This window comes from Meleagris gallopavo, chromosome 7, assembly GCF_905368555.1.
Source record: "Meleagris gallopavo chromosome 7, MGAL_WU_HG_1.1, whole genome shotgun sequence".
In the NCBI taxonomy this organism is placed as follows: domain Eukaryota; kingdom Metazoa; phylum Chordata; class Aves; order Galliformes; family Phasianidae; genus Meleagris; species Meleagris gallopavo.
Genome location: NC_139410.1, coordinates 3,057,101 through 3,070,158, shown reverse-complemented (window position 1 = coordinate 3,070,158; position 13,058 = coordinate 3,057,101). Strand labels below are relative to the sequence as shown.

Sequence of the window (13,058 nt, the reverse complement as noted above, 5' to 3'; positions counted from 1 at the left end):
TTGATTTCCTCAAGTAAATATTATTATTACTTGGCAGTAAGAACAACTGGCAGCAACACAGAATGACCAGGTCCCTCTTTCTGGTGGTGCCATGGGTTTACCTGCACAGACCCCACACTGTCCTTGTACTGCAGTGTGCCAGACTGCAGACAGGCAGGCTGTGAGACTCCATAACCAATTACTTAATTTAGCTTGCATATTTTCATAAAATCTGACCATAATAATATACAATGGAATTGAAGTTTTTTACCATAAAGCGATTTTCTCTATTAGGTGAGAAACTGAAATTATCACCCCAACATTCAGTTCTTCTCTCTGAAATCCTTCGCATGTTTTTTTTTTCACGTGTATGCCACAACAATGGGCTATCAGTGAATTTAGACTAAGTAGGCACCACCAAGAACAGTGCAATGCTGTAAATTTGCCATCCAAGATAAACAGGAAGCTGATGCTAATTCTGAAATGTGATTCACTGTGTAGTTGATGACAAAGCATACTTCCTTTTTTTCTCTCTTTTTTTTTGGGGGGGGGGGGGGGGGAGAGGAGGGGGAAGAGGAGAAGGTCCTTGGGTCCTTTGAGAGCAGTAAGTCATTGAAAGATAAGCAAAAAATAACATGCTAAATGGTTCTGGGTCAACGTTTCAATATCATGCTTCGACTGCACCGAATGAAGCCGATTACATCCAAACTCAGGAATGCTCGCTGGCTATGAAATGATGTTTCTTTTATCCAGCGGGTTAACGGGCAGCTCCGTCGCACGGCTTCTGGCCGTATAAAGCTGCCTACAGGTGCTCTGACCGCTTTATTATTTTCTCCGTCTTTCGGTGAGGATTGCTGCCAGCTGGGCTCACTCCGAACGGCCGGCCCCGTACGCCGCGCAGTTCCTATCGCGGAACTATAAAGCAAATCAGAACGCTCTCCGCTCGAACCGAGTCCAATATCTCATCAGCGATCCCCGAGCTGTCGGGAACGGTCCCAGCCCTTTAGAGTGCTCGGGTTGCCGCCCACGGGAGCAGTTTCTCCCGGGCAGTGGCAGCACCGCGGTCCGCCGTCCCCAGGCCCAGGCACCATCGCTCCGCCACCTGGGCCGCTCTCGGGTCGCTGCGCTCGTAGTTCCCCGCGCGGCTTTCGGCACTTTCTCCTCCGGCGGTTCTTCGCTCCGCGGACCCCACCCGCGTGCGGGGCCGCCCTCCCACGGCACGGCCGCCGGAGCAGGCCGCGTCGAGCCGCCGGGACGGGCCGCGGAGGGGCCGGGCGGCGGCGGGAGCGGGGCCCGCCCCCGGCACCACATGATACCGCTCCTCCTTCCTGCCGTCCCGCCGAGAAAAGGGAACTGGGCGCGGGGCAGAGGAAGCGGCCCGCTCCCGCTCTTGCTCCCGCTCCGGCGCCGGCGCCGCCCTCCGCCCCTTCCCTCCGCGCGGGGCCGGGCCGGGAGCGCCGCGGGCTATGGCCGGGCTGCGAGCGCTGCTGCTGCTGGGCTGCGCGCTGACCGCCGCCCGCGCCTTCAACCTGGACGCCGAGCGGCCGGCAGTGTACTCGGGCGCCGAGGGCAGCTACTTCGGCTTCGCCGTGGACTTCTTCGCTCCCGATTCCTCCTCGTAAGTGCGCGGTCCCTCGGCCCCGCGCTTTCGGAGCGGGTCTGGAGCGCATCTTCGCGCGGCTCCGCTGCCCGGTGGCCGTCCTGTCTGCGCTCGCGTGTGTCGCGACGTCTCCGCTATCTTAACCCCGCGGAGCGTGTTATTAAAAGCAAATATGTTCTATTTGCGTTCTTCTCTTTATTTTAAGGCGGCATCTGCGGCTGCCGAGCGGCCGGCAGCGGCGCGGGGCGGGCTCGATCCTTCCTTCTCCCGTTGCAATCGCCCTTTTGCCTTTTCGCGTTTGTTTGATGGTAACTGCTGAGCCCCGGGTGGGTGAGTGTAGTCTGGGGCTTTGTTTGTTTGCAACTTGAAACGCGAACGGTTCTTCGATAGCGGGAGAGACTTCCTCCGTATCTTTAAGAGAAACCTTTCCCCGTGACTTTAGGTGCGGGTAGAAGTTAGTTTGTATCTGCTTAGCTTTCCCATGTTGCAACTCAGATCAAACCTCTAATGAAACAAAGTCGCTCCGCAGCTTTCACAGCCCCGGCGCAGTCAGACTGGTGCCCTGGGAAGCAGGCCGGAACGCTCCGTGCGCGGGATCCGCGGTGCCTCCAGCCGCAGGCAGCGGTGCCGGGTCTCTGAGCTGCGGGAAGGGATGCTCGGGCCGTGCTGAGCCTGGTGGCTGTGGTGGGCGTTTGGTGGGGGCTGAGTCCCGCACAGCTGGCAGGAGTGAGTCCCGTTACACACTGCTCTGAACCTCACCAGTTACAGGATGGAGGTAAAAAGCAGTTGAGTTTAAGTAATTCAAGTTGAATTAAGCTGTTTGGATCGGCTAGTGGTACGGCAGAGTTGATAGCTGTGAGAAGCTCAAGCTGCTGTTTTTTAGCTGTGGACACCAGTGTGAAGCACGTTGAGGAGTCCTGTATGGAAAACTACTCCGTGAGTTGGTGGCGGTCTTTTATCTGGATGCTATTTGTCTCCTGGCTCAGGATGTAACTGCAGTTCCAAGTGATTGAAGGGGTGATTTAGAAAGTAAAAGAGGCCTCGCATACACAGAAGCACTAATTTTGATAGTCTGCTGTTCCCATGTATGAGTCTATTTCCAAACCCGATTCTCTTTATAAGCACGTGGCAAAGCATTGGAAAGAGATGATTGGAAGACTGCACGCCTATGGAAGACTGATTGCCGAGGCAGGAATGCGTTCCCAGTGTTGTCTGCAGCACTATGTTGGGGTGGCTGGTGCACTGTGTAGGGGATGGGTAGTGCCGGAGCACAGCTGATGTATGCCTGTGGAAATTGAAATCTCCCTCAGTTGCTCTCTTTCCCAAAGTATGCGGAGTACAGGCTTCTTTGTAGATAGCCACTGGTCTTATAATTTGCCACTAATGTTACAAATTACTCAAGTCTACTAGTTTGGATTCTGATTATAGAAATGTGTTTCCTTTTTTTGCCTCGGGAAAAGAGGTGGCTGAACCTTTGCAGAGTTCCACAGCAAGTCTTGAATTGGTGAGCATGTTAATATACCTCATCGTGGAGATTGTGTTACGAAAGAAAGGTTAAAATGAGTATGACTCATTTTTTTTTAAGGTAAATATTTAGTTTGGAGGGCTTCTCAAAACTAGTTAAGTTAGAGTGAAGAGGGAGGCAAGTTACCACTTGTTAAATAGATTGTATTCATAATAATTAATGTATTTCTTCACTTGGCATTAGGAATGTTTATTTTTAGACCTTTCTGTTATGCCCAGAGAGAACATTTAAGTCCATTAAAGCATTGCAAATACTTTCTCTTGAAAACTAGTCTGTGAATGCCATTAGGGGAACCAGTGGATTGTGGGAAGTCTGGGTTTTCTACCAAGTCCTCACCAGGGAATTTTGGAGGTTCTGCAAATGAAATGGAGTTGAAAAAAATAACCTGGATTGTTGGTATTCATATGAGCTGAGCTTTGGTAAGGTTCTGTGTGTTTATGCCCGGTATTCATGTATTAAGAAGAAAAAACGTGGCTTGGAAATAAAATTAAGTCTGGAGGATAACCATCACAACCAGAACAAGTCTGCCAAATTTGGATCTATCTACTAGGAGACTTACTCTCCAACCAGCTTATTTGGCTATGCCTACTTCAAAACCAGCTGCCCTATCTGATAGGAAATAACATTGCCTGCGAGTGGAAGACTTCTCTCTTTAGCAGTCTAAGTGAAAGCAGCACAGCAGAGCAGATTCTGATAGAAGGAAGCATTTAGTTATACATCTTTGCTTTTTCTGGATGTCATTGCCTTCAAATGGACTTCCTAAGAAAAGTGCTGATGAGTCGTGTGTCTGAGAGCTGTGGGATTTCCTGGAAGAAGTTAATGGCCTTGTTTGGTCTGGCTTTGTGCTCCATCTGTTTCTTACTCTGCAGCTTCTGCATTTTATCACTTGCACGAGCCCGGTACTGTAGCAGTTCCTGTGCAGAATGGACCTCACTTACATAAGCAAGGATTTGTACATTGACCCATCTTAATAAGAAAATGATTATTGTGTAATGAATTTCAGTGGGGATTCATGAACGCGCAGGTCTGTGGCTGTCAGTGACTTGAGTGCTTGGTGATGACTTTTAGCAGAGGGTTGGCTGATGCTGGGCTGACTCACTGCTCACTGCCTCCTGAGCGCTGCTGTTCTGTGCACACATCACTGAACGCTGACCAACTTCCATGAATTACTCTTACGTACAGCATTAACTAGAAATGATGCCAGACAATTTCTTAGTTAAATTACAAGAAGTACGCGACTACTTCTGTGGTGTAAGTGCAGATTTTTCTGAAAGCGGAAGAGTGTAAGAGGTGTTTATCTCATTTAAATATCATCTCAAGCAAGTCAGAATATGTCATTCTTAATCTTCTTTCGTCTCTTAAGTCAAGATTGGTTTGCCTGCTTTTGCTTGCAGAAAGGAGGGAGCCAAGCCCAGTATCAATTCCTCTGACACCTGAAGTAGTTTTGGCTTTAAACTTAACGCAAAGGCTTTATCCATTCAAATCTGTGAACTGTAAGAATGTCATGAAGTTGCAGTGTCTGTGCCTGAAGTTTTGGAACTTTTATTTCTTCTTTTTACTGCAGGATATTTCTTCTGGTGGGAGCTCCAAAAGCAAACACTTCCCAGCACAATGTGGTAGAAGGGGGCCAGGTGCTGCGATGTAACTGGAATTCCAACAGGAACTGCCAGCCCATCATCTTTGACTCCACAGGTAATGTGTAGTTTGCTGCAGGGGAAGGGGCTCTGCCACGATCATGGGGCATTGCAGGAGTGGTTCATGCTCGCACGGTGCTTCCTGATGGTTGATTTGGATGCGGCAGTTTTTGGACTGACAAGAAGTCAAGACTTGGCCCCTCTATGTCATTGTTATTGTTTTTACTCTCTCTTGGAGAATGTTGTTATATTTGGTACATGCTGAAAGCCAAATCAAGCATACTTGCTTCTTCTTTTATTCTAACTTGATGATTTATTATATTTTTTGTCTGTACTTTCTAGTACTCTTAAAGCACTGAACAATCCAATTCCTGATAAACACTGAGGGACATTAGATGCCTATGAAGAACACAGCATATAGGGTTTGCTATCATGCTTATTTCATAGCCGTGTAGATGATGTATGAGGAAATACTCAGAAGCTTAGTCTGAAACTGGGAGTATAAGCTTTAGACTGTGGAAAGAACACCTTTTCTTACTTTTCTTCTGGGATGTAGCTTTGTAATGTGTGACATTCCTGATAGGAGTTCTCAGGATGCCTCAGGTCAGAGGCATTGCTTACCCATCTCTGAAGTGTATCAGAGCTGAGCAGCAGCAATGCTGACATAAAACATCTCCCTCAGCCTTCATGCTCTAGTACACACAGTGATTTCCACAAGCCGTGGCAGGTCATGTGAGAATGCACCTCGAGTGCTTTTCTGCTTGCGCCATTCAGTGCTGAATCTTGTTTTCCACAGCCTGTTTCAGGCCAGTGGAAAAACCTGTGTGTGTCCTGGGAATGCATTGGCAAGACCTGCATGGCATGGAGGAGGAAACACCTGTGCTTTCAAGTCGGGTAGGGTATAATTCATTTCAGCCTTTGCTGCTGTGACTTGTCAATCCAAAAGCTATGAAGTTTATTCAGCTTTTGTAAATCAGGTATAAATGCACTGAGGAAACTTTTCACTCAGTCTCATTGTCAAGGTATAGCACAAAATGCTGCTGGTGTTAAGAGTTCTCAGATGTGTTTATATATATTTCTGTAAACTGGCATGTTAATCAGCTTCTTGCATGTAAAGCACACGAATAGAAGTGATGCAAATAGTGATGCACACAAAACCTAAGCTGCTATCTGTCTGCAGCAGCCTACAGAAACCTTTCTTTCAGATGATTTAAGAAAACTTTTCTTTTTTTTTTTTTTCTTTTTTTTTTTTATAAGAATAATTTGTGTCTGATGTCTCTAGGTAATATTCTCTAGTAATATAATAGCTGAAGTGCATCTCATAGGGAATGAGTCTCTTGGTTAGGTTCCAGATGAGTCTTCAAATGAGAACTGCTGTGGACTCACCCATATACCAGGCACAATAAATAGATACAAAGGCCTTTCTGCTTTGCTTGATGTCTGTGCTTAAGATATGTGCTACTGAGCAAACAAGCAGCATTTTGCATTTAATCTACTATTTAGGTAATGGACAAGTTAATCGTTTGAGTTTTAGCAGTAGAACAAGCAGGTCATAGTGGCTTAAGAGGATTCATGAGAGGCATGTTTTAACTCATTCCAGCTTGATGGCAGTGAAGTGGGAAATAATGCATTTGTCGATTATTCTCTGGGTGAAAAGGGCGATTGTATTTCAGTGTAATAAAATAATCAATGCTCTGAAACAAAATAAATTGTCTTTTTCTTTGTCTGTAACACAATGGTTGATTCCCGACATTAGAATGACCAAATCTTATGCCAGCACAGTGCGTTCCCTCACTCCTGCTTGCCTCTAACTCACAGTGTAGCACTGGGAGTCAGGGGAGGCTTATGATGCTCCTCACAAGGAAGAAGCAGCTGATGATAATGTGACCATTAACGTACAGTGCTAATGGGAAGGGGGTTTTATAGATAGCTAAATGCAGTCTCTGCAAAAATTCAAGCTCATCCATCATTCCTTCAATATTTGTGTGTTGTGGTTTGTAATTGTAGAGGCATAGCTTAGCTCTGGAAACACAAAGCAGATCTATTTTAGATTATTTAGCTGTTTTGTTAATAGGGAAAGTAGCACGCCTTCTGTATAATTCATTAGCTGGGTTTCTTCAGAGTTCTCTAATTGCTTACAGCTAGTGAGAAACATGTCCTTTGAAAATAATGCGGGCATTCGTATATATGGCTTTCTCTGCATCTCTGTCTTCCTTTCTGTGGCTGCCAAGGTCTGCACAAGGACTGGCATGATCAGAACTGCCCGCTCTAAGGCATGGCCCTGCTCGTGCCTCCTGGCCCCTGTGCCAGATGGCACAGCCAGCAGGCCTGGGCCAGGCCGAGTCACTGCGTTGCACACACAGCATGAGAGAAGAGGCCATGTCCCTGTGCTAGCAGTGCAGAACAGCAATGAGCAAGTCATATTCCGAATGAAATTTTCTATGCCCACTGACCTTCTGGTTGTATCACAAGTAGGGAATGGTAGAGGTAAAGCAAGGGAGGCCCTTCTTTTTTTCCCCCTCGTTTTCCTGTCCTTGTGAATTTGTACCTTATTTTTATTTGTGCTTTATTAATGTTCACCTCAAGCTGTGATTCCTTTTTTCTTCTGCATCTATACAAAGGCCACACTGAGCTCAGTTGCATATCAGTGCCCGAATAGAAATGGGCTTTATTTTCTGTCACTTGCTTTTGGCTTAAATATTATTACAGCTGTTGCATTTGTCCCATGGTATGTAGCTGTAGCAAGAAGGTAGTGCCTCTTTGATACTGACCTCTGAAGGAGTTTTTCAAGTGCTTACTTTCTGCTAGCCGTGCTGGTCACTCACCCTCAGCTCCTCTGGGGAAGAGCAGTAAGTAATTAAGCTGATGCTTAGTCAGCTAAGTACCTACTTCTGCAGTCTTGCTAGTTTTCCTCCTTTCTGTGCATAACCACCCTTTTAGGGGAGATAGCTGGGTGCCTCACAAGAGGATTCCATTCATGGGACTCTTCTATCTCTCATGCTGAAAACGAGTGACTATACATACATTCATACATGTGTATGTTTTCACCTGAACATGTAACATAAAATTCCTTGTTAAAATATATATCACTATTTTTAAGCTGCTGGCCAGAAAAGGTGGCTCTTTTGCTGTTTTATACAGGATGTTTTCTCTCTTAAAGCAGCGGTAGAGTTGTGAAGGGGAAGGAGAATCTCCCTTTGCCTAGGTGTCCGAGGACTCCCTGCATGGTGGGAGAATGTTCTACACGTGTGCCTGTGCGCATGCGTTTCTGTGTGCGCATTACACTAATTGCTTTTGACATTCTGGTATACATGGTGGCTTTGGAAGGCAAAATGTTTATATCACACATTAACACTTCCCAAATGTTAAGATGCTTCACTGTGGGGCTTCTGAGAGTTACAGCACTGACATCAGTTGGCTTTGATTTAACGTCGTTGTGACTATGTGAAAATTGTATAACAAATGCGTGGTAGAGCATGCCCCCAGATTTGAGGTACATATGGCTGTGCTTCATGTGTTTCCGTGTATACAGCCAGAATGTTAGAATACATTTTTTTTCCTCTTTAGAAGGGCAGTATCATTGGACAAACATTTCAGGCAGGTTTTTTACACTTAGAAGTACAATTAAAGAGAAACCAACCACTCAGGCAAGCTTCCCCACATGCATGATTTTGGTCATCTGATGCAAAATTGAAATATGAATCAGTGCCTGTGTCTCTAACAGGTTATCCTGCTGCTAGAAATAGACCTTGCTAAAAAGTGTTGAATATGAACTGAACTTTTTTGCCTCGTTCCAGTTTTTCTTGCTGATTCAGTAGCTAAACATGCCACTGTCAAAAAACTGAAGTTCCTTGTCATTGTGTTCTTCTGTATATTGACTTCTTTCTGCATTTACCACAGCTTCACCACAAATTCAATTGAACTATTACGTAAAATAATTGTTTTGTTTTTTTTTTTTCTTCCTTCTGTCTCTGTCAACTTTCAGAGTTTCAATGTGTAGGAGGGTTTATTTCTTCAGAATGAGCAGCTGGTAGAAACTTAGATTAAGGTAGTATATCATTCAAAGTTGCCCCAGTTTTGTCTAACAAATGATATCAGATCATTTTCTTTGCTAGGTGTTATATATTTCACACTCACATTTCACATTTGTTATTTGGTTGGTTTGTTTTTTTTAAATTATTTCTTTTAATGTGTATTTTATTCCTATTTAGCTGAGGCACTCTTAGTATGATTCATTTAATTTTGCAGGATCTGCGAGCCCTAGTGCTAGTTCTCTACAGAACTGACTGGAGAGGTGGTTCCTCTCTTTGAAATTTGGCTTTGTCTTTTTACTTAGCAGCTCTTCCCAGGAAAATGCATGTTCCTGGTGGGTCCACTGTAAAAGGAATGCACTTAATATAGCAGTCCTTTTTTCTATTACTGACCAGCTCTGCGAAGTCCAAAACCTCCTTGTTTTAAAGATGCACCTCTCTGCTTTCCCACAGTCTTGGTTGGGGCTTTGGCCAAGCTGGTCTGCTGGGAGGTGCCTGTGCTCATGGTAGGGGGTTGGAACTGGGGTCTTTAGGGTCCCCTTCCACCCACAGCATTCTGTGATTATTTGTCAAAGGATTTTATAGAGTGGGTGCATTCTGAATTTTCGTTCTGACAAAAAAAAAATTCTTCAGAGACCCATGTAACCAGCTGGAATTAATGGAACTGTACACGTGTGAACAATATGTAGGAAATTAATGTAAACCAAATGAGTTCCTATGTACTTGTTATCCAAAAGGAAACAGTCTTCTTCATAACTTTATTTTACTTACCATCTTGGAGCCCTAGCTCTGTATCAGTCAAGAATATTGGGAACTGATTTGGTAGAAGTAGCACTTCTTCATACTCCTATGTCTTTTAATAAAATACTAACTAAATAGTTTTGTGACGATGTTAAGTTTATAATCAGAGCTTTAAGTGGGTGATGTACTGGCTCCAGAACAGGGTGCTTGAAAGTGCAGCTCGTTACGGCAGCATAAGCAGAAGGTGCAGTGATGAGACTGTTTCAAGAGCTTCAGTGTAGAATAATCTGATGAAAAGCAGAATGCAGACAGTTCTATAAACTGTTACAAAGGAAAATATGCTCATCAAGCAACTTTGAACCTCTATGCTAATGAGTTGCAGATTTCTTGAACAGATTTTGTTTTTAGCACAGACAGCGCTGGCTGCTCAGATAATGCATTGTTGTGCTCTTCTGATATGCTTGGCATAACAGATTGATGCAACGCTAAGTTTTCATTCCTTCTTTTGGTGGAAAGCTTTTCCTATTGTTGTATTAAATCTCAAGATGCGAGATTAGGGAGTCTTACAGAAATGACTGAATGCTTAAAACAAGGATCATCTCCAGTGATGAAGTCCTGTTCAGCTCTGTGTGGTGTGCTCTTACTGCTTTGGAGAAATAACTTCAAGTAGCCTTTGCCCGCACACAGTTTTGCCACTTTGACAGTTGTTTTGTTCTTCCTCTCCACACCTTTCCATGTTTTTGACGCACCACAGTTGTTTCAAATGAATGACTTCTTCCTAATTATTTTTGGATGAAAATCTCTGAAGACTGGTTATTTTGATCAATGCTAAAAAATGGGGGGGGAAAGATTTTGAAAAAGAAAATACTAATCAAAACTCCCCTGATTCTTCCTTATGTTCCCAACTTGTGTTTTTTTTTTTTTTTCATTCTGTTTCTTTCCATTCCCAAGTGGGTGATTGTAGACAATAGGAGTCTTTGTGCAGAAGCTTAAACCACCAGTTTGGCATAGCTGTATCTATCTGTGACCTATTTAGTTTGAAATGGGGATTTTAACTGCCTTGTGCAGCTTTATTCTGTAGCATTGCACAGTGTAAGATCTGCTGATGTAGGGAATTTATGACTTGCGTGGGTGACATGAGCTTGTATTTTGAGGTTTTGTGATCTGCACAAATGAGTCAGTTATTCATAACAACTTCTTTTCCACCTGTGGAATGAGTGGGAAAGAATAAAGAACTAGGGGATAGTTAAGTATTCTGTGGAAATAGCATGCCTTTGCAAATGCTTTTCATTTGTAGGAGACTGGCTTATTGGGATTAAGGTGCACTTTGTGCAGGGATTTCACTATTGATTTAGTCAAGAGCAAACCAATAAATCTTGAGAAGACTATTCATTCATTTGTAGTAGAATGGACTGATTTTATATCACCGCATCTATGATTACATCAGTCTCATTGAAGTTCAGTTGTTATCCTTATTATGTGCTGGGATGACTCAAGTCAGCCTTGGGCTTTGGGTGCCTGTATGAATACAAAAGAGGGAGGTAGAATGTGTAAAACCTCCTCCATGTGTTGTTACAGCTGAGGGTGGAAAAATGCTCATGCTTTCATGATTAGGTAGGCTCCTGAATGAATGCTGTTGGCTCTTTGTTTGGGTAGCTGGATCCCACCTGTATGACAAGCTATAAAAAAAAGGCTCTTAGTTATAGTAGGCAAAGGAAAACATCCAGTTGTTCCAGCTCCGCCCAGAGAGAGAAACAGGATTCATAGCTCAGGAGAGGGAAGGGGAGTAGTGGGAATCTGTGTGTTCCTCTGTATCCTGAGCCAGTATCAAAGCACTGTTGCTAAACCCTGGTGAGTCATCAGCTGCCTCACGGCACCGGGACTTTCAGGTGAAGGTAAACTTGGACTTGCTCCTTCTTGCCTGTAACTGAGGTTGAAATCTCTGAGGTTTTACATGTCAGATAGCTAGCTTTCTGCTGTGTCAAATTCTGGCTTATGATAATAGTACCCTGGTATATTTTATAAGGTTGTTTTTCTTTTGGCCAGCTGTATTATATTTCTTTTTACTTAAAGCTGGCAACATCGTTTACTTTGGCTTTGTTACAAAGAAGCTTATTTTGACAGAAATATGGTGAATTGGGTGGCTATTTAAGATGTACAACTTCGTAAGTGTTTATAGCATGCTGATACTGAGCCAGGCTTCTTCAGTTCACTGCCCCTTGTCTCATGGTTGTCTCAGTTCAGTCTGGCACTCCAGAGCAAGGGTAAATGGATGAGTGCAGTTGTGTCATTACCATACAAAAACCAGACAGGTTACAAGTTAGAGAAAGCTCCTGTCACTTTATAGTAATTTCTCTATGTTTATAACCAATAGCTTATGCATTGGGAAATAGAAGGCAGCAGCTACCCAAAGCTGATAGCCAAAAGCAAATCAGCATTGGAAAAGCTTTTGATCTTTTTATTTTTATTTGGAAGATGACTTAGACTATTATTTCTAGTTAGCATTCCTTCACATTGGTTTCCGCAAATTTTAATTCTATGTATTGAAGTTCACAATTTTGAATCTTATGTAATCTAGTAAAGTGATGATGCTCCTCTGGTCCAGGAGCACCAATGTGTGGAAATTTTCCTGACCTTGAACACCCCATCACTGCCATCTCTCCCCCCAAGGAGGGAATTTTATGTGACAAAGCACTGTTGGCTTGCCATGGCAGCCTTTTTTCCACAATGAAAAAGACATGTGAAATCATCATATGATGTCTACTACAATGGGAAGGAGCAAAGGGAAAAACCACAGCATAAGTTGTCTTCTCAAATACAATCCTACAGTCAAATGACACAATCTTGGAATTAATGACCCATCATGGAGGAGTCCCTGAAACGGCTGCGTTTTAATCTGAAAAATAGCATTTGTAGAAGAACTCTGAAGTAAAAAAAAACAAAAAAGAAAGTCAGAATCAAATTTGTAGTAGTTGGCATATTTGCTTGAATGCCTGTTTATAGTGTACAGCACTGGTGCAAAGGCACTAATAAGACATTCTTCAGACACTACAGAGGAAATGAGAAATAGAAGCAAAACATCAGTGGCTATGACAACTGCCACAGCAGTAGAGGCAACTATGTTACGTCAGAACACTGGCTTGGATTTATAAATCCCTGTATGTCTAAATCTTATCTGTATTAGTTTGTTTTGTTTAAAGCAGCTCCTGTTTTTAACAGAGGGTGAGGTTTTTTTTCTCTCCTCTCTTCCCTCTCCTTTCTCTCTTCCCCACTTAAAACTTTTGCAATGATAAAACAATAACAAAATCAGACCCTAGACTTCTACTAAAACACAAACATCAAAGTCAGTCTCAATGTCAATTAGCTTCAGAGTAAAGCTAATGTACCTTATTTAACTTTGGTTTGCTCCAATGAAGGCTCACGTGTTCTTTATGTTTGTTTTCCCCAGTCGAGAACAGAAACCCAAATGGCTTCTTATTTAAAGCAAGGGGGTTTTTGATGGCAAGGTGTTTTCCGGATTTCCTCATGAAAATAGTATTTCTTTGGGA

At 43.6% G+C, this 13,058-nt stretch overlaps 1 protein-coding gene across 1 annotated transcript in view; it reads left to right on the top strand.

Annotated features, from left to right (window-relative positions):
- Positions 1-1,261: 1,261 nt before the first annotated feature.
- Positions 1,262-13,058, top strand: part of ITGAV (integrin subunit alpha V) — a 47,498-nt gene continuing 35,701 nt past the window's right edge. Inside the window, exons 1-2 of the mRNA XM_085227635.1 lie at positions 1,262-1,597; positions 4,669-4,796. Of these exons, the coding sequence (XP_085083761.1) occupies positions 1,446-1,597; positions 4,669-4,796 (280 nt within the window). The 5' untranslated portion in view covers positions 1,262-1,445. The remainder of the gene's footprint in view (positions 1,598-4,668; positions 4,797-13,058) is intronic.